The sequence below is a fragment of the Mus caroli genome, unplaced genomic scaffold (genome assembly GCF_978045245.1).
Source record: "Mus caroli unplaced genomic scaffold, Mus_caroli_1 scaffold_10, whole genome shotgun sequence".
In the NCBI taxonomy this organism is placed as follows: Eukaryota; Metazoa; Chordata; class Mammalia; order Rodentia; family Muridae; genus Mus; species Mus caroli.
The window spans coordinates 89712850-89734366 of NW_028227265.1; the positions used below are offsets into that span (position 1 = coordinate 89712850).

Sequence of the window (21517 nt, forward strand, 5' to 3'; positions counted from 1 at the left end):
GGGTGGAGGTGGGGGCTGGCACTCACATTTTCTTTGTTTGTGAAAAGCAGCAAAGGCTGGCTGTGTGCATCAGTCACTCTGGTCGCCATCTTTCCCTGTGTCTAGAGAACAACTGTACCTTTAACCTTAATGTCTCAGCCAACCAAGCTCAGGCATCAGGCAGTGAGTGCAAGGCTTTTGGAGAACACTACTGAAAATCAAACTCACCTTCTTGAACTTTGCCTCCTCGTCTTTAGGATCTAGATGTTTTGTTTCTAACAGCTTGGTGTGGGTATAGCTCTGCACCCATTGATTTGTTTGTGGTGGTCTGTTTTCTGATTGTTTCTTACTGTGGCACTGTTGGTCACCATAGATGGGTAGTGACAAGGAGTTTTATCAGGTAAATATCAGTAAGAGGCCATGGCCCTGAGGAACATGCCCTCCTAAGCCCAATGGTCACTTATGAAAAGGGTGACTTGGATGCCACAGATAGCTTACTTTAAAATGATGGAAATAGACATAAAGTATGGCTCAGGGGCTGGGGAGATGGCTCAGCAGTGGGTAAAGCATTCGCTGTGCAAGCACGAGGTCCTGAGTTCAGACTCTCTCAGATCCATCTAAAAGCTGGATGAGTACAGGCCTGTGATCCTAGCTCTAGTCAGTGGAGACAGGTCCACCCTGGGGCTTGCTGGCCTGCCAGGCTAGTGGAAAAAGGGCTCCAGTTTCAGTGAGAGAATGTGTTTCAGAAGGGAAATTGGAGAATTATTGAGGAAGATACCCAATACTGACTTTTGGCTCACTAGCATGGGATAGTGAATCTGCACACACATGCACATAAGCAAAGACTACACAGACACACAGACACACAGACACACACACACACACACACACACACACACACACACACACGCAAGCACACTATGGTTCAGATATGATAGCCATTCTCTATGCAGTTCCTTGGTCATCTGTCTACTTAGTAAAATAAAACCCCCTATGGAGCATCTGCTACCTGTGATGGAGGGAACCCTCTGTACCTTCAAATGCTTCCTCTTGACGGACATGAGCTATTATGCCAGGCTAAGCTTCTTAGCTTAATGTGATAATAAAGAACAAGCTGGCTATTTTGACAGTGAAGGCCTTCTAGGGCATTCCTCTTTTGCAACAAATGATGTTGTTCATTATTTCCCAGAGGTGAAGGAATCAAACACTACAAAGTTTCCCAATAGTTACATAACATATACAGTATATATCAGTAAGCAACCTATTTACAGATTAACTGTTAATACAGAAACTTTAATTTCTTTCTTTAACGCTCTTCCTATCCATTCTACACGATGACTTATTACATATTCATATGCATTGTCAGGAAGATGTCAGTATAGACCACTTTTAAAATCTTTAAATAAAAAATTAGAATTTTCACCTAATTTGGGATTAAAATGTTGTTTCTGAATCTAGTCGACAAGGTAACAATAGCAAATTTAAAAACTATATGAAATGGGACGATAGGTTCAATTATCTTGAAAGAGATGTCAAAATTATTTTGGTGTTATCATCTTGACACCATTTCTCATAGGACCAACGTTTGGAGCTGAGATGGCTTCAGAGAAGGTTTTGCACTTCATGCACGAAGCTTTGAAACTACTCAAGTTGCAAAGCTTTAAGGAAACGGACCCTATTTCCTCCTTGTCCCACCCTAGGCTAGTACTTGGTTAGGGCAAAGGGTAGTAAGTTCAGTGGGTAAACATCAGACAAAATATTCACGTATCCCTGGCGGGAGGGTCATCCCCTGTGTGAACATTTCTTCCCGATAACACACATCAGCTTTCACAAAACCTCCTAAGGCAGAAAGTTTACATTAAGCTTCATAACTGTATCCCCTGCTTATGAATAATCAACCTTAAAAAACAAATCTTCGGTGCTGAAAGTGCCCCACCCACCAATTCAGGAGCTTTATCTTGGACTGGGGCCACTTGGTTCTCTGGATGTTAAGCACCGCAGATGATGGGTTTCCTGCCCCGCTCTCTATTTTCCCAGCATCTAAACTATAGTCTTCTATATTTCTCACAGGTCTTCGAAAGATACTTTCTAGTGGCTCGCCCTTCCTGCCTCTTTTTGAATTAGAAAGTGGCTAAATATCAACCCTCAAACCACACAGGCAGTTACAACGCTCGTGAGTACTGTCATCATTTTTTAAAAAGTGGGTCTATGGCCATCAGAAAAGAAGCTGGCTCTGCCATCCGAGGTTAAGGCCAGCGTTTCCCCCTGTTTTCCCCTCGCAGATCTGGCGCAGCTCTGATTCTTGGCCCAGCCTCCAGGGCAGCTTCTCCGGCCTCCAGGGCAGCTTCCCAGCCTCAGTGACCACAGTGGTTCCCTGTTCTGTCCTGCTCAGCGAGAGGGTGTGACTGGGGTGGCAGTGGTGAGTAAAAGGCAGAAGGGGGTACTCCTGGCCGTGCGTCCTGGGGTGGAGGTGATCCAGTAACCCAAAAGCGGTAAAGGGAGGCCAAGGGAGTGACAGAGTGCAGGAGGTCTCCAGGAGGCCGGCTGACCTTCGCTTGGGGTGGTGGGGTTGGGAGCGGGGGACAGAGGTTTGGGGCGGCAGGCAAGCAGGTATTGGGAAGCGCCCAGGGCGCGCGGCGGGGTGGGGAGAGTCCAGCGGATGCACAGAGTGGAAGCAATCGCAGAGCGGGGCTGTAGTCCCGGGACCGCGAGGGGACAGCGTGTGGGGTTCGGGACGCGGGCACCCACTCACCTATGCACAGCTGGATGGCGTAGGCGTAGTAGGACCAGCCCAGCAGCAAGCTGATGAACACCACCGGGATCCAGTAGAGCACCCGCCGGCACCGCCGCCTCACGCCGCCCGAGCCCGAGGGCGCCATCTTCCAGCCGCAGACACCTGCCCAGCTCCGCCGCCGCCGCCGCCCGCGGGCCTGGCTCGGGGCCGGGCTCGGGGCTCCCGGAGCACCCGGCGGGACAGGCCCGGGGGCGGCGGCTGGCTGTGCTGCGGCCACCGCGGCCGCCGTGGCGCTAGCTCCCCATCCCGCGGCGGCGAGCGGGCGCCGCGGACTCCCGCTGCTCTGCCGGGCTGAGGCGGCGGCTCAGAGGGGGAGGACGAAGGCGACGAGGCGGCGGGAAGCTCCGCTCCGCCCCCGCCTGGTCCCCGCCCGGTCCCCGCCTCGCCGCCTCCCACTGCGCGGCGGGCTGCGCCCTCGGGCGGGTGCAGGGATCCGGACGCGGACTCCCACGGCGCCCTCGGACTCTCGGCTACCCGTGCGCCCTTGCCCCGGGCCACCGCAGGGGCGCTCGAGGTGGCGACCCGGTGCCCACCTTGGCCCTCCCGCCCCTGCACTTGGCCCTGGATCGCGGGACTGTGATGAGGATTGACAATCGCTTTGGGTCACCCTCCCGAACCGCAAGCCACTCCCAGGGCGCGGATCGGAGGGGACGAGCTGCACAGTGCAGTGTGTAGGAGGACGAGCGCCCCACTTCGCCCCGCCCCCGGGACCAGCCAGTTGCAATCCCACTCCTCACCGGCCAGGCCCAGGGAGGATTGCGCCAAGTCCTTAGGCGCCCAGGCCATCACCCTTGCATCCTGCCAGGAAAATTCTCGCTTTAACTTGTGGGTGCCAGTAAACTGGCTGAGAGTAACCAAAGTGCGGTCAGTTTCCAGAACAGACCAGCGAAATGATGGTGTTTGGGCATGAGAACGCCTACCTAGGTGCCCAGATCGCCACGAAGAGGCCCTAGCCAGAGGGAGCAAGTTGCATTTTACGTTGTGAATCCATTGACAGTAACTAGAGTTAGGGCTGGCATATCTTTGCTGAGAGAAGATTCTCTCTTTTTGTGTTAAATTGTCTCGTGATTCTAAGAGTAAAGTTTACCATTCCCATCTCCCAAGAGCCAAGCGATTCTTTCTCTGCGTTCTTTCCCATCCTATCCAGCCTGACAGTGATTTTGGTTGTGATAGCGATTCTAAATTTAGCATATACTAGAGTTTAAAGCGGTTGCCAAAACCACTGGAACGTGATTCTAATGGTAGTTAGAACAAACATCCCACAGTTAATTGTTGGTGAATGGGAAAGTATACGTGTTTCTGAGATTACTCCTCCCATTATAAAAACAATTCGTATGTGTAACAGGTACCAGATATCATTAATGAATACTATATTTACTCCACACAACCAGATTGGGTAGAATTACTTGATAAACGTGATAAGAATGCTGAAGTATAGAAACCCAGCTCCAATTATGTCCTCCTGGCTTTTCAATTATCTTCCCAAGACTGGATTAAATATCAAGCCAATGTCCCTGAAACACCTACTGCATCAATGCAGAAACAACCTCGCTCACCGGCACCTCCAGAGCTCCCTGGGACTAAGCCACCAATCAAAGAAAACACGTGGTGGGACTCATGGCTCTAGATGCATATATAGCAGAGGATGGCCTATTCGGTCATCAATGGGAGGAGAGGCCCTTAGTCCTGTGAAGGTTCTATGCCCCAATATAGGGGATTGCCAGGGCCAGGAAGCAGAATGAGTGGGTTGGGGAGCAAGGGGAGGGAGTAGGGTATTTTCGGAGGGGAAACTAAGAAAGGGGATAGCATTTGAAATGTAAATGAAGAAAATATCTAATAAAAAATAAAAAAAGAATTTGAAAAAAAAAGTACATAGGAAATAGTAGTCAGACTCATGAGGGACTTTAAGTCACTGAAATGTTCTTAGCCTGTGAGTCACTTTATTTCACTGTGATGTTTTATTCTGTTTGGATACTCTCTAGGGCAGATTAAAATGAAAACAGAATTTCCCCCGCTATCCTTAGCTCCTCCCCTAGAAATCAGCTTCACATCTCAACCAGATTAGAATAAGGAATCGAGGGGGTAGCTCCCCTGTCCAGCGCGTGCTTAGCATGTTTGAGACCCTGGGTTCAATATCCTCTACCAACTTCCAATTCATAAAATAATGAGACCAAAGGGGGGAGGGCAGCTTGTGATTCCCATATTAGAACCAAGATACCTCGTAAAGATGAGCTAGCTGCTGGTGAAGATGAATGGACATTACTGAAGACTCAAAGGAGGTCGACCCCACCCCCAATCCTGGAAGTGTCACTGTGCCCTTCAGATACCCACTGGCACCTGTGCCATCCTCCACAGTCCTTCAGGGCTTGAGGTCAGCCAGGAGAAGCAAACATCCTACTCAGCTTTCAATATAAGCTGTATGCGGATTTAACATCTTTATAGGCCAGATTTTTATTACTTTATCATCACGCTTTATTACCAGAACACCCATTGTTCACATTTATGATATTTGTGAAGGATTTTCAACTCTTTGCCGTGCTAACGGTACTGTTAACCGAGTTGCTGACTGCTCACTGTCATCTCAGAAACTGTCTAGCACAGGAAGGCAGGAATAATCATGTCTGAAGTCACACAATGATGGGATTTATCTCAGCCTAGCCTCTAATTGGACAGGCGGAACCCGCATAGCTGAATGCAAGCTCTTTGGTCAGTGAGCCCGTGCTAGACACCACGCTCTCGTGAGCCTGGAAGGATGACTTTCATGCTCAGGGACAGACAGCCTTTGATCCCCCTTTCAGCAGGACAATGGATTGAACGCTGTACACCATTCACAAGAAACTTACTCTCCACAGAGCTACCTACGTTTCAACTCTAAGTTTTAGTTATCTTTTAAAAGATTTCAAGGAACTCTGGGTGAGTAAAGTCAGGCAGAAGAAGGTGAGAGGAAATTGTTTTTGAGGAGAACCTGTCTATCCTGGTTCAAATGGCAGTAAGGCCATCCCAGCAAAGCCTCTCCTGGAGTCTCTGCTCTACTCAAAAGTTTATGAAATAGCACTACATCTCAAAGACATTCTTTTTTAAAACTACAAGATTCCCGTGGCCAGATCTTGGTTCCACGAAAGATTCTTGACCAGCATTCCTCTGGAATTCCCAGTACCCCTGGTCCTTCAGTCCCCAGACCTCAACTCCAGCTCGTGTTTGCCTTTAAAACTCCACATCTTGCTTCTTCTCCCAGATCCAGGCTGAAATCTTCACCCAGTCTCTTGAAAAGTAAGTATCAAGAAACCACCACGCTAACCAAGCCCAGAAGCCAGAGAGTCACCTACCTAGTCTCCAGAGAGCCCCAAACTCCATTAACCTCAGACTAATCTCAATTCTCAGCCAGTGCATCCACTTTTATTGACTTTACTGGGCACTGCTCCACAGTTACACCTTCCTCTACAAAGTATTCTTGGTGATTAGCATGATAGTAAGAGGGTGTCTTTGAAGTAGATTATACATTTTATTATTCTCAATTGTCTGAGGTATGACACAATGAATGCCATCTCCGGTTACGACAATAGGAAGTCACGAAGCTGGGGGTGGAATCTATTTCCATTTATTGGCGACTTATTATTGTTGTGGAAAGACTTTTATTATTTCCTTAAATGAAGATGATCAGTTTGGGGAGTGGGAGGCTGAACCAGCAATCCATGGCATTGATGACTCCCAGGTTATGTGCCTGTCGATAAGTAGTTGTCGTGGCTGGCTTGAGGTCAACCTAACACAAACTAGAGTCAACCGATAGAAGAGAACCTCCATCAAGAAATTCATCCATAAGATAAGGCAATCCTGCAGAGCATTTTCTTAGTGATTGATGGGAGAGGGTCCAGCCAACTGTAGGTGGGGTCATCCCTGGGTTGGTGGTTCTGAGTCCTGTAACAAAGAAACTGAGAAAGCTTTGAGGAGTGAGCCAGTAAGCAGCACTTCTCCACGGCCTCTGCATCAACCCTGGCATCTATCTCCTGACCTGATTTGAGTTTTTGTCCTGACTATAGAGAAAATATCTTGTGTCTATATGGACCTGGTACCTGTCAATAATAAAATTGATGTCTATAGCTTAGGCAGGAAAGAGGAGGCACAATATCCAGGAGGCAGAAAGAATTCTGGGATAGAGCCAGGTGGGTAGTTTTCTCTGGAAGATGTGACAAGATGGGCTCTTGGTACTCAGCACAGGCAACCAGCCCTTTGGCAGAATGTAGATTTGATTAATAGGTTATTTTAAGTTATGAAAGAAGAGCCTAGCTATATGGCCAAGGTCTTTATCTGTATGCCGCAGACCCTCTCAGTCCCTTGTCTGCATGGAACGGGTCTCTGGTCACAGGTGGGCAAGGAGTTGGTAGCAATTGACAGAGAGACTCGACACAAGGGAGTGTGGATCTGAATGTAATTTGTCAAATTGAACATCAAACTTTTTATACAGAAGAAAATAGGGAAGTTGGGTGACACACTGGCAAGGTACAAAGAGGTTACTGGATTCTTACATAAAACAGAGGAATGCAAACACAGAAGAACTGGCAGGAGTCAACTGGGGTAAAACTCAATGTTAACAACTGGGATCAAAAACAGCTCCACCTAAGGTCCACTTAATCTTAGAAGCCAGAGTCAAGGGCTTCGTGCCCTTGCCATAGTTCCTACTCTAGTCTATTGTATAGTCCACCTTCCCCCTAGGCCACTGTAAATACTTGTTTGTGTATGGGTGTAACTCAGCTATCTACAGTTCTAAGAATCCACTCTGGTTCCTCTTTAGGTCACAAACTTCCTTCTTCCTAGATAATGGTAAATTGCTGTATAGGGCAGTGATTTAGCTATCCATGCCCAAGGTCGGATCAAGGACTGCCTAGAATCTAATTTAGCTATATGTCAAAATATCAATCTTTAGGAGCACTTGTAATAAAGCAATATTAAGGGAAAGCACACAGATTCGTTTACCAACTAAAGCAAGGACATTGGAGCATTCTTTATACAGGATGCCACGATTCCAGGAGACTAAGTTCCGTGAACTTTTTGCCTCGGGACAGCGCCCAGGTTTTCGGGGCTGGTCGTGCTTGTCACTACTGGAGTGGATGTAGCATCTGTAAATATATTTTGAGTCTGAGTCTTATCTCTGGGAGCATAGGGCTGGGAGGAATAACCAGGCCTAACTTCTACACCTGAAGTCCTTCGGTGATGGACTGTGATGTGAAAGTGTAAGCAAAAATAAATAAGCCCTTTCCTCCCGACTTGCTGTTGGCCATGGTGTTCCATCAAAGCAATAGAAACCCAACCTAGGGCGGTGGCAGAGATATTCACTGTGAGAGAATAACATGCATACATCAAACACGATGTTTCTGAACACATAAAAGGAAAGTAGTCTTAGAGAAGGACCTTGTTTTAAGAAGCACGGGTATGAGACAATGCTTAGATGCTGATGTAGAAAAAGCACCCTGGCTCTCAAAAGCTGTTTTCAGTTGCTCTGGAATTGATTGCATAGACTTAAAGATCATCTACACGATCTAAGGATGATTTTGCTATGTGGCCTATTGAGTGAAAATACTGACAAATTTAAAAATCGGGTCAAACTGGTCAATTCCCCCATCAAGCACGCTAGAATTTTTGTGGACTAATTAACGTGTCTGGCCACTAGGGGGCAGGAGCGTACTAAGCAGTGCTGGGGTCTTGGCATTTTCTTCACAGATTAAATAGCACGAAACATTAACTTAACCAAACCAATTAAAAATTATGATTTAATGATCAATTACACATAATTATAACCACTTATAATTATAGAGTTTCACATTATAATTTAGCGGCTAATGAATAAAAATATTAACCTTACATAGAAATTTTAAAAGGCAAAAATAATCTTTCAATAGAGGAAATCACCTGGACTCTGCTTCCAAGTTGTGCAATGTGAAGAGTAATAACTGAAAATAAGAATTTTTCATTAAATAATTGCTCCTGTTTAATACTGATACCCTCTCTTACCTGTAAATGGGATAGGGCAGAGCTTACTTAGCCCAAAGGTGGGCAAGTGTCCCGGTTTACGGGTCAGCATCTCTAGCATGAAGAGTTTAAAAATAATTTTTCAAATTAACTTGTTAGTTGGAATACAAGGTAATGGGTTTCACTATGACGTTTCCCTAACACACTGTTGTGATTTGTTCATATGACTTTGCTTGCCCTATCCGACTTTCTATCCAGCCTTCTCATCTCCTTAAGAATTTTCTTTGCTTCTGATAGTCCCCTCTACAGCATGCATATCCACATCCATGTGTATGGAAGTCTAGACTCCAAATATGAGAGAGGATATAACATACATTTACTCTTAAGGGGCAAAATGCTGGCACATGTTCGATGGAAGAATTTGCTGTCTGTGAGGACTGACCAAAGGCAGCAAAACTCCGTGGGATGGCGGCAAGGATCCCGGAAATGCAAAGGATGGCAGTGAAACTGTAGGGAGAGCTTTTGTCCGTGACAGTGTCTTGGCCGCGTACCAGTTTCCTCTGTTCCGGCTCAAGCTGGACCATCCAGTCTTCCTGTTGATTTGGCAGAGTCCCTATATTCCTAGAGAAACATATTGTGTGTGTGTATGCAATCAATTAGATTTTTTTTATGTAAACATAAAAAAAAATCCATCAGAGTTTTAATTTCATTTTGCATCCCATTCATCAAAGGGTGCGTTACTGGTATTAGAAGTCTGGGCTGGGTGTTTATAAGTTCGTGGCCTTTTATCCAAAGAACTGAAAAACAAGGACTCACACTATTTTGGGAAAGTAGCCAGATAACTTTATCCCATGTGAAGCAAAGTGCAGATTAAAGTGGTACACGGGGTTGGTAAGATGCCTCAGTGGATAGGACACCTACCTACAAGCCTGAAAACCTGGGTTCAGTTCTCAGGACTCACGTGGCAGAGGCAAAGTACTGGCTTCCTTAATTGTCCTCTGCCCTACACTCACATTGCAGAATATGCATGTGTGAGAACACACACATACATAATATGTATGTTTAAAAAAATCTTTAAAGCATATATACATATATGTATGTGTACACACACATATACATCATATACATATATACACAGACACACATATACATATACGTCATATACATCATGTGCATATACATTATATACAGATGCCAATACATATGCATCACATACATATGCATCATATCCATATCCATCAGGGGCACAGAAGTGGAGGACTCTGAGCAGCAGTCTTTTTATATGATGTAAAGGAAGAAGTGGATGATGGTGACTAGTTTGGGCAGTTCCTCACTTTGATTGATAAATTAGGTAGATTAGGTAGATTATAATCTTTTCCTACTGTACATGTTCCTTCCGATAATGCACTTGATTTTAATCTTATGCATGTCCAATTATGCATAGCCATCAGGTGGTAAAGACTGCAATCTTGCAAAAAGCTCATTTGAAGGACACAGATTCCCTTAATGAAAATGAATGCCAAACCAGTTCAGGCCAGAACGGCTTTGCCATTCTTCTTACTTTGATACACTGGAAATATATCTGTCTAAGTGTGATTGTTCTTAGAAGAGATGCTTATACTGTTTTTCAGAGAGGGGTTATGTGGAGCTCAATGCAGATCAGTGTTGGAGGTGGGTTCTGAGGTTGCTAAGCAACCTCATTGCTTGGAGAGGTGTGTGTGTGTGTGTGTGTGAGTGTGTGTGTGTGTGTTAGTACATGCTGGTAAAATTTATTTTTACCAAGTATATTATTATAAGATGAGGGTATGCGTAGCATATACTATGGTCTCAGGCTACTTTAGATCGATTCAACTGAGAGACTGAGGTACTCTGAGAAATAGGAATACGAAAATACACGAACCAAGCCCACCAAGATACATTCTCCAGACCTGCAATACCCATTAAGCAGTCACCAATCATGCACACTTACTTACCCAAAGTCAATTTAAAAAGACCAAGTGTAAATAAGATAAAGTTCTCAGTTCCTGGGTTGAGGAAGCCACCCTACCCTGAAGCTTCACATGGCCAGAAGTTCCACTGGATAGTACAGATGTAGAACAGATCCATCACCGACAACAGTGTTGGACAGAACTTGACATTTTACCTTCCCTGAATATTCATGAGGCCAGCTTTATGTCTGTACAGGTAGAGAAAAGGACTCCCAGCGAATCTGAGCTCTATTGTTACACAGAAAGGACGAAAAGTAAAGTAAGGAGAGTTCTAATATAAGGAGGCTTATATTAGAAACTTAAAAAAAAAAAAAAAAACTGAAGATGAGCCTAAAGATGGAAGACCACTTCAATGACAATAGAGATCTGTAGTCTTGGAACATAGACTTGTGTACAAATGATTGCTTTGAAAGTGTGTGTAAGAAACTTATGAGAAGTGAGGAGCTAACATAAATTTTTAAAGATGAACACTGGGTTTAAATGCTAAACCAACAGTAATGGTAGACACGGTGTCATTTCTGGGCAGCATGAGCCTTGGGGCACAGAATGGTTGGTCTACCTTCATTCAGAGTCATCAGAACTCTTTCTGTGAGGCTACTTTAACGAGTTCACCATTGAAGCATCTGAAATATAACAGTTGATAAGTAATACAAATGCCGCAACTCCCGTGACTCTGTGGAGTTGCAGGCTAGATTGGAGGCGCTGACTTTTCTTCATGGCAGATGTGCGAGGGTCCTGACTACTAAATCATGTCCAGTGATTTGTGTAAGCTCACTTGACTCTCTTTCAAGACACCTTACCTTGGGGGAGGGGGACAAAAGAAAAGGAAAACCAAAGGAAAGAAAGAAAAGGAAAATAACTTTGAAAAAATGTATCCTTTGAATGTGTTTCCAAGCTTTGTCAAAGATCTAGATTGAATTTGAAGGAAAAGCTTCCAATACAACTTAAAACTGTGAAATTGGAGAATGTCTAACAGAGGTTTCTCCTCGCCCCCACTCCAGCTTGTGTAAAGGGCAGGTAAAATAAACAATAAATATTTAATGATGACATTGAACCAAAAAGCATGTTGACTTTGGACTAGTGGTAAAAATAAAATGGTTATCGGGGCTTCTCCCCTCAGCTAGAATTTATGCTGTGTAAATGACACCCCACAGCTGGGAGTTCTTGGGTCTATAATTGTTTTCAACTGTTACTTAGATAACGTATTCTAAATATCTATGGATTATTTCACTGGCTGATGAAGCCTTTCTGGTTTTTTATAATTCCATCCAGTATTTGATAACAAGTCATGCTATAAAATTCTACATCGACATTGGACAATCAAAATATTATGAAATATAAGACACAGTTTTGAGGTTTGCTCACACATGCCATACAGTTGCTGGAGGTTCAGGACCCAAATGTTTAGAGATTGGGATTTTGTGCACTGAACAAAATAATAACACATTTTCATTCTCTTTGGTTTCCCCTTGAATTCAATCAAATAGTAAAAGTTCAAAGAGAGACCCTGCCTCAAAAAATAAGATGTGGTGGTGGAGGAAGACATCCAGCTTTGACCTTTGGTCTCCAAAACATTCGCACATGGGCTTGTGTAGGCACACACATACATGTGTATGCACATACACACAAGCAAAAGGAAGGAAGGGAGAGAGGAAGGAAGGAAGGAAGGAAGGAAGGAAGGAAGGAAGGAAGGAAGGAAGGAAATAAAGGAAGGGGGCTGGAGAGATGGCTCAGTGGTTAAGAGCACTGACTGCTCTTCCAGAGGTCATGAGTTCAATTCCCAGCAACCACATGGAGGCTCACAACCATCTGTAATAGAATCTGATGCCCTCTTCTGGTGTGTCTGAAAACAGCTACAGTGTACTCATATAAATGTAATAAATAAACCTTAAAAAAAAAAAAAAGAAATAAAGGAAGGAAGGGAAGGGAAGGAAAAGGAAGAGGGAGGAAGGAAAGAAGGGAGGAAAGAGAGGAAAGATGAATAGATGAAGAATAAGAGTCTGCGGCATTCTCAGGAAGATGATTACTTATTGATGACTCATTGGCTAGGATGCAGCTGAGCACTGCCAGCCGTTCACCACTCCTGGTATCTTTGCTCATCAATTAGTTGGCCCTTTCTTAGGTTTTATGACAAAAGTATCCTCTTACTCTTTAGGGGTTGGGGTGGGGATGGTCAGAGTTTTAGGAAGTATTAACTTCAAGATAACCACTGTCAGACTACAGAATGTTACAGAAGGTCCATCTTAAATAGACAGTGGTGGGTGAGATTTTTTTTTTACCATAATGTTCCTTCATATAGAAAAAAATTATGCCAATTATATAATGGAACATGCTCATTTTGGAAGGACATTAAATCTGTTTCCAGAGTATTGAAGACAAGGCAGAGCATTGTCTTTTTTTGCCCTGTCACATCATATTTCAAGCTGGAAATTTAGAAGAAACCAAACTACCAGCATTGGAGTTTGGTTCTCCATCAAGAACTGGGGTGAGAAAAATCTGAGCTTGACTAAGGAAGGATACACATAGAGAAGATATAGCAAAGAGAACATCCCGGCTTATGTCTCTTATGAATAAAGGTATGTTTATAGGGATAGTCCCTTATGTGTATATCATTAAAAATTATATTTCTAAAGTTAGATAAAACATGATATAAAATACACACAAAAAAGTTCAGAATCAACTTTGAATTGCTATGACCTAAAACAGAGACATTTTGTGTCTAAAAGTAAAATTGTCCATAACTCATGTGAAATCTGGAGATATTTCCATGAACATTTTGATGCCAACACATATTTCTCAGAACTTGCTGATGTCCATTTTGAGGAGAAAGGTGTGAATTATATGCAGCATCTCTGAAATCTTCTCATCAAAGTAGAGCATCTCCAGCGCTTTGGATAATCCTCTGGGTTGGGTATTTCCATTTGCTCTTCTTACAGATCTACTCTGTACCCTGGTTTGTATTATAGGAGGCTCATCTCCAATTCATCTCAGTGGACTTCTTTGCATTCTGAATTCTAGTTGGCTCACTCATTAGGAGGAAGACTAGAGGGTCAGAACATAACCTAGGAGTGTCTGCTCCATCTTCTTGAACTTGACACAAAGGATCATAGCTTATGGGAGATAATGTCCACTCCCTCCCTTTGCATGGACATCAATCACTGTATTACTTTTCATTTGCCTGCTTGTATGTATATTTCCCATATGGGTGTCTGGTCCCTATGGAGATCAGAAGAGAACATGAATTCCCTGGAACAGGAAATACAAACAAGTTGTGAGTGCTTGGAATTGAACCTGGGTCCTTTGCAAGAGCAGCCAATGATCTTAACCACTGAGTCATCTATCTGGCTCCCTGTATTCGTTTTCTTGAGGCTGTGACAAAATATCTGGACAAAGCAAGGGAGGAAGGACTTCTTTTTGTTCCTGATTATGAGGCACAATCTACCACGGTGGAGAAAGCTTGGTGACTGGTTACAGAGCACCCACTGGTAGGAAGCAAAGAATAATAGTGACAGAGCTCAGATCATCTCCTTTTTATTCTGCCAGCACCCCATGGGATGGTGTTACATTTAGTGTGCAATTTTCCCCCTCAAGGCAACCCCCTCATAGACATGATACATGATGCTCTCCCAGGTAGTTCTTGATCCTGTCAACATGACAATCAATATTAAATATCAACATCACCAAACTATTCCAGGTGTTCATTCTTCATTTGCTTTAATTAAATTCTTCTCCAATTCTCAGTTCTAATTGTGTCATCTCTTTTCTGCTTCTTACATTATTAATATAACATAACCAACCTATGTGAAAATTGCAGCTATTTTTGCTATGTAAAAATATGTAAATTTCTACTGAACTCTTATTTAGAAAGTTTGTATTATTTTTAATTATTTCTATTACAATAAAAACAAAACCCCAGAAGAGGATTATATGTTGTGGAATAATACACAATAGCTGTATAACAGAAAATTTGGAACAATAAAAAGGTAAAAACTTCTTGTCATTTCAAGAATAGCAGGACATGTGTTGCTTGACTTTGCTTCCACTTGGCCTCTTTTGATTACTTAGCTAAGAGTTGAAATGATAGCATACATACACAAATTCACTGACAGTCTTCAGGAAATGGAGGCTCAGTAGACATGGTGGCATATACCTCTAACCATGCAGGAAGCCAAGGAAGGAAGGCTCAGAATTGGAAGTCACCCTGAGCCATGTAGTAAGACCCTGTCTCAAAAATAAAGAAACAAAAACTTAAACAAAACAACAAAAACATTTAAACAAAACCCAAGGCATTGGTGCAGTGATGTCTAGTGTTGGCTTCTTTCTGATTCTAGAGCACATCTTTTGGCCATATTCTCCGATGGTGGAAGGGACAAACAAGCTTTCTTTGGCTTCCTTCAAAAAGGTCATGACCCTTTTAGAGCTCCAGGACTACAACCTAATCCTGTCCTGGCTTTATATCCCAAAGCATCACTTTGGATGCTAGGATTTCAGCACAGGCATTTGACTCATTCAGACTGCAGAAGTCAGTGTCTCACCCTTGTTTATCAGAATGAACTGGAATTGATGTAATTTAGAACTAGGAAAAGCCACTGTGACTTTCTTCTCTGTCTCTCAGTCATGGATCCCCGAGAGCCTGGAAGAAGCCAGGTCATGAGCCTACAGGCCGCCGAATAAGCAGTTCTGCAATTAGTCTTTTAGACGTCACCAGTTTCATCTGGCACTGAGTGTAAGCTCATGAGCTAAGCTAAACTGCCCCTGAATGAGACATTCTAGGAGGGACTCTGTTTCCAAAGCATTCTGGGGTAATTTTTAAAGTTTTAATAGATGTTGCTGCAGCAGAGAACCTAGTGCTTTATAGTGTTGGTTTCAAATAGGAGGCACTGGAGCAAGCATCCCAACTCAAAAGTAGTTAGCAAATGATTGCTACTTAGAAAACAGCCAGCCAGGGAAATGAATGAAAGACAAGAAAAAAAAAAAAACGGCAGGAAAATAAATATTAGCAAGAGAGGAAACAAGGCAAGTGGCTGTATATTCTAGTTTACATTGGATAATTCTCATTTGCGGGGGGGGGGGTGTTTATCCTGATGGATGATAAATGATATATCCCGGAGAGAGGCTAGTACTTTGAAAATTTCCCAACTCAAGTGTGTGTGTGTGCACATGTGTACATGGGCGTGTTTGCAGGCTAGGCACACATGTGGTGACCAAGGTGTTTTCCTCAGTTTCTCTTAAACAGTTTATTCTGTGATGCAGCCTTTCACTGAACCTGGTGCTCAATGACTTGGTTAGACCATGTGGCCAGCCAGCCTCACTGATCTTCCTCTTTGCCGTGCCAGAGGTAGGATTACAGCCCAGCCCTTTAAATATAGGTTCTGGGGATTGAACTCAACTTCACACGCTTGCATAGTGAGCTGTTTACCATCTCAGTCATCTCCTAGGTCCAACTCAGTTTTCTTCTGGAATACCTTACCTTTTCCAGAGCTTTGTGCCAAATCTATCCCATCATCGGGGCACTGCTTGGGGTGGTTCAACTTCCCACAGAAACAAAACCTCTTAGGAACACTTCTTGGCTCCAACTTACCTTGCCAAGTTCTTGCACCAGAGCAAGCAATCTATCACAAGTATTAAGAGCCTATTTTGAAGGAGCTGAAGGGGTTTGCAACCCCATAGGAAGAACAACAATATCAACCAACCAGAACCCCCAGAGCTCCCAAGGACTAAACCACCAACCAAACATAGAGGGACACATGGAGGAACCCATGGCTCCAGCCGAATATGTAGCAGAGGATGGTCTTGTTGGACATCAATAGGAGGAGAGGCTCTTTGTCTTGTGAAGGTTCAATGCCCCAGTGTAGGGGAATGCCAGGGCTGGGAAGCTGGAGTGGGTGGGTGGGAGGTGGAGCATCCTCATAGAAAGAGGAGGAGAGGGGATGGGATAGGAAGGTTCGAAGGGGAAACCGGGAAATGTAAATACATAAAATATCCAATTAAAAAAAAAAAAGAGCCTGCCTTGGGAATTAGGCAAATTTAAAGATGAGTTGTGGTTTTATCCCCCTCATACTTAGGGGAATTTGAAGTTTGACTACCTTAAACTTCAAATACAAGGAATGTAATAACTAATCTATCCCTCAATAGTATTGTTGAAGATATTGATAATACTATGCGTATAAAATGTTTACTATGATAGTATATAAATGTACGTATTGAGACCTTTATGTGTATTATATATAATGTTATGTATTTTATTATATATTTATGTATTTACCAAATCTCTCTCTCTCTCTCTCTCTCTCTCTCTCTCTCTCTCTCTCTCTCTCTCAGTATTTATTGCACAGAAAAAGACCTGCCTCCTTAACACTGGAACACTAGAGTTTGAGCATGAATTTTACCATGAAAATCTCAAGAATGGTAACTGCATTTATAATTTCAATGTTAGGACACAGATGTAAATTTATGAAATGTGCCAAGGAGTTTAAAAGTCAGACTAAAATAGTATATTTCCTTCTCCCTCCCTCCCTCCCTCCCTCCTCCCCTTCCTCCCCTCTTTCCTTCTTTGTTACATTAGCTTTTGTTTACTCTTTCAAAACAAGTTAATCTGTTATCTACCAAATGCCAGGTACTATATAATGCACAGAATTGAATAATGATTTTCAAAAAGAATAAAGCTTTATTTCCACTTATGAAAGGACAACCTATTAGATTAAACTTAAAAAAAGTATATGTGGGAGTATTAATTAAAGGTCTGAGGCCAAATTTATATATATATATATATATAAATATATATATATATATATACAAACACATATATATATATATATACATACACATATATATATATATACGTGTGTGTGTGTATAATATAAATGCATGTTTTTCATTGATTGAATCTTATTTCAAATTAGCTTTGAGCAATAAAATTAATTTGATGCTATAAAAGGAATTTATTTTAGCTTTTGAATTAATTTCTTTTCTTTTAAAAACCAAGTGTGAGAAAATGCACATTTTGTCAATGTATAATTTGAAGTCTTCGGGATTCCAGCAAAAAGAGCTGACAGAAGACTTTCTCCTTGTTCCGTTCTTTCTGTTTTTACCCCCAGAGGCCCCTCTTCGTTCCTGTTTTTAGAAACCAGAAAAACTAGTAGATAGAACTAGAAATACCCCTGCATACAGGAGTATTCTTACAAGCACAGCATAAAATATTCAACAAACTCAAGTGCCTAAAAGCCAAGGAACGCCAACACAGAAAAGTGGCAATGCCCATTAAAAAAATTCATCATCTTTCCCTGACAGAACGGTGTCACAGCAACATTTACACAGTGACATTACTGGGTAAATTCATTCGATCTCCTCAGTGCCCATGAGTACTACTTTATATCTCTAATGAGTCATGACGTGCCTGCCTTTTGCCATTCTCAAGGTCAAGTTAGCACTGGTTATAAATAAGCTGATTTTGCAGAATAGTAACTAACATTTATTGTTTACTGTGTGCTGCTATGCGGCTTTATGAGAGTTTCCTGTTCAGTTCTCATAGCACCTGTGGACATGGTTGCTACCTGTCCTAGTCAGGGTTTCTATTCCTGCACAAAGCATTATGACCAAGAAGCAAGTTGGGGATGAAAGTTTATTCAGCTTACACTTCCACACTGCTGTTCATCACCAAAGGAAGCCAGGATAGGAACTCACACAGGCCAAGAACTTGGAGGCAGGAGCTGATGCAGAGGCCACGGAGGAATGCTGCTTACTGGCTTGCTTCCTCTGGCTTGCTCAGCCTGCTTTCTTATAAAACCCAGGACTACCAGCCCAGGGATGGCACCACCAGAGTAGGCTGAGCCCTCCCACCTTGATCACTAATTGAGAAAATGCCTTACAGCTGGATCTCATAGAGGCATTTCCTCAAAGGAGGCTCCTTTCTCTGTGATAACTCCAGCTTGTATCAAGTTGACACAAAACCAGCCAGTACACTCCTATCACCTCACACGTGAAAACGCTGTGCACTGTGAGCACCATGCTTTATACTGGGATGATCGGTTCTCTGTGATACTGGAGCTGGAAGCTCACTCAGGCTTTGGGCTACAAAGGTGACTGCTAATCGTAAACTGGGTCTTTACTTTTCTTGTGCTGGAATCAAGCCCCAGGTCTTAGGCATGCTTAGGTGGGCACTTACCTCATCACTGCATTGAATCCCAGCCCCAGCGAGGTGGCTAACGACACACTGAAAGCCCAGATTTGCTTTCCATGCTCTTTGAGATGGGTGGGTCAAAGGCAGACCCGCTTGTGTGTGCTCTAATTCCCCACCTCTGGAACAGTTACATGTGTTGGATTGGAGACTTGCCCTACTTTCTCTGTTCTCTTCCAGGGTCATTTAACTTTGTAATTATGCAAGCTTACACCTGTCCAAATGATATACTGACTCATTCATTTCCCTGAAAGGTGAAAACCAAATCCACTTAAAAAAAAATACACCAGGAGCGTAATCAAAAATTTTCATGAATCATCTTAATGAGAAATTAGTACTTGGAGACTTCAGTTTTCTTGAAGTGCTAATTAGCACATGTTCATCTTGAATGACTCTCCTCTCTGGCAGTACTTTGTCTAACAATGCAGTGCAGGCTGTGTGAAGCACCGCCATGGCTGTCAAACATTTCTTCTGCTGTGCTTGAAGATGATGATGCATATATTTATCACTAAGAGGTGAGGTGACCAGCATCTTCCTGGCATTGGATAAAGATGGACTGTCATAGTTTGTCAGTCCCTGCACCTTTCTCTTCCTTTTCCCGTTCCTTCTGACTTGACACTTCTCCCCATACCTCACCCCAGCTGTCTCTGACACAGTCCTTTGTCCAGAGCCCACAGGTCTACTGTCAGGTGAAAGGCATTCTTTCAAAAGCTCATCTTTGTAAACTCTTGCAAAAAAAAAAAAAATCACAGCAACTTGCCGATCCTTATTTGTTGTAAATTTGCATTCTGCACGAGTACTTTTCTTCATCAAGATCTTGCAAAATATGTCAATGCATAAAATATTAATCTCTCCTTTATCAGCTTCTTAACACTCTCTATTTCTTCAAACTCAGACACACTCACACAAGGACCCAAACTATCTTTCTTCATTTACATTTCTTAAATTAAATTTCCTACAATGTGTCATCATTTCCTCCACTCACTCTCAAATTCATGGCTTCTTTCATTATTATTGTTATTATGTTTATTATTATTATTATCATTATATATAAAACATGTGTGTGTGTGCAAGCACGTGCACACACATGGTTGATACACACACACACAGTCTTAGTCCATTTAGTATTGCTTGTATATTTGTGTTCAGAGTGAAGCACTGGGAATGGATAATATCTCCAGTGCTAAACCCTGTGAAAGACTTATTCCCCTTCTCTTTTTTTTTTTGATTTTTAATATTTTTATTACATATTTTCCTCAATTACATTTCCAATGCTATCCCAAAAGTCCCCCATAGCGCCCCCCACTTCCCTACCCACCCATTCCCATTCTTTTGGCCCTGGCATTCCCCTATATTGGGGCATATAAAGTTTGCAAGTCCAATGGGCCTCTCTTTCCATTGATGGCCGACTAGGCCATCTTTCGATACATATGCAGCTAGAGACAAGAGCTCCGGGGTTCTGGTTAGTACATCATGTTGTTCCAACAATAGGGTTGCAGATCCCTTTAGCTCCATTCCCCTTCTCTTAGCAGCAGTTAATAATTGCCTGTAGCAGTGACTCTCATCTCCTCCAAGTGAGTCCTGGGGCATGAACTCAGATCAGCAGCTTGGTAGCAGGCTTCACCTGCTGAGCCATCTTTCCCTCTTCCCTGAAATAATCTTCTGCCATACTCATACATCGGTGCTTAGCTCAGTCAGAGAGGCTTCCTTCAGCAGCTGATGGGAGCAGCTACTCAGACCCATACCCAAACATTAGACAGAGCTCAAGGAACCCCACTGAAGAGAAGGGAAGGATTGTAGGAGCCAGAGGGGAGAATACCATGAGAACATGCCTACTGAACTAACTAAGCAGGGCTCATAGGGGCTCCCTCAGGCAGACTAAGCAGCAATCACAGAGCCTGCATAGGTCTGTGCTTGGCCCTCTGCATACATGCTGTGGTTATTTAGCTTGGGATTTTTTTGTTGGACTCCTAACAGTGGGAGTAGGAGTGGGAGTGTCTCTGACTCTTTCACCTGATCTTGGGCACCTTTCCTCCTACTGGATTGCCTTGTTCAGCCTTGATATGAGGGGCTCGTGACTATTCTTATTGCATTTTATTGTATGTCCAAATCTGTTGATATCACTGGGAAGCCTGCTCCTTTCTGAAGGGAGCAGTGGATCTGGGGAGAGGGTAGGTGTGAGGGGTGCTGGTAGGAGGGGAGGCTGAGTTCACGATGTATGATATGAGAGGAGAAAAAGAAAAGAAAAAATAAGTAAAAACAATTGCCTATAGCTCTTCATCTAGGGGCAGAGCTTGGGAGCCCTCATCCTGTTGGAATGTCAACTGGTTTTGTCATTGTACAAATCTTATTTAAGTGATCACATGTCTGAGATTTCATGGGTGCAGCTTCCCTGTCCTATATAGAAGACGTTATTTTCTGACATATGAGCCTATCTTCTGGTTCTTATAGTTTTTTCTCTGTTCCCTGAGCCTTAGGTGTGGAGCTTGAGCTGGAGATCTACCAGTTGGTGTTGGGCATCCGTCTGCTGGTCTCTGTCTGTTGACCAGTTGTGGGTTGCTGTAATGGTTTCCAGGAAAGTAAATATGGGTCACGGGAGGTGGGGGGAGGAACTCT

At 43.2% G+C, this 21517-nt stretch overlaps 1 protein-coding gene across 1 annotated transcript in view; it reads right to left on the reverse strand.

Moving 5' to 3' along the window:
• Zdhhc2 (zDHHC palmitoyltransferase 2) overlaps positions 1-3144 on the reverse strand; it is a 59326-nt gene extending 56182 nt beyond the window's left edge. The window contains exon 1 of the mRNA XM_085844010.1: positions 2732-3144. Within this exon, the coding sequence (XP_085700136.1) occupies positions 2732-2858 (127 nt within the window). The 5' untranslated portion in view covers positions 2859-3144. The remainder of the gene's footprint in view (positions 1-2731) is intronic.
• Between the last annotated feature and the right edge of the window lie 18373 nt (positions 3145-21517).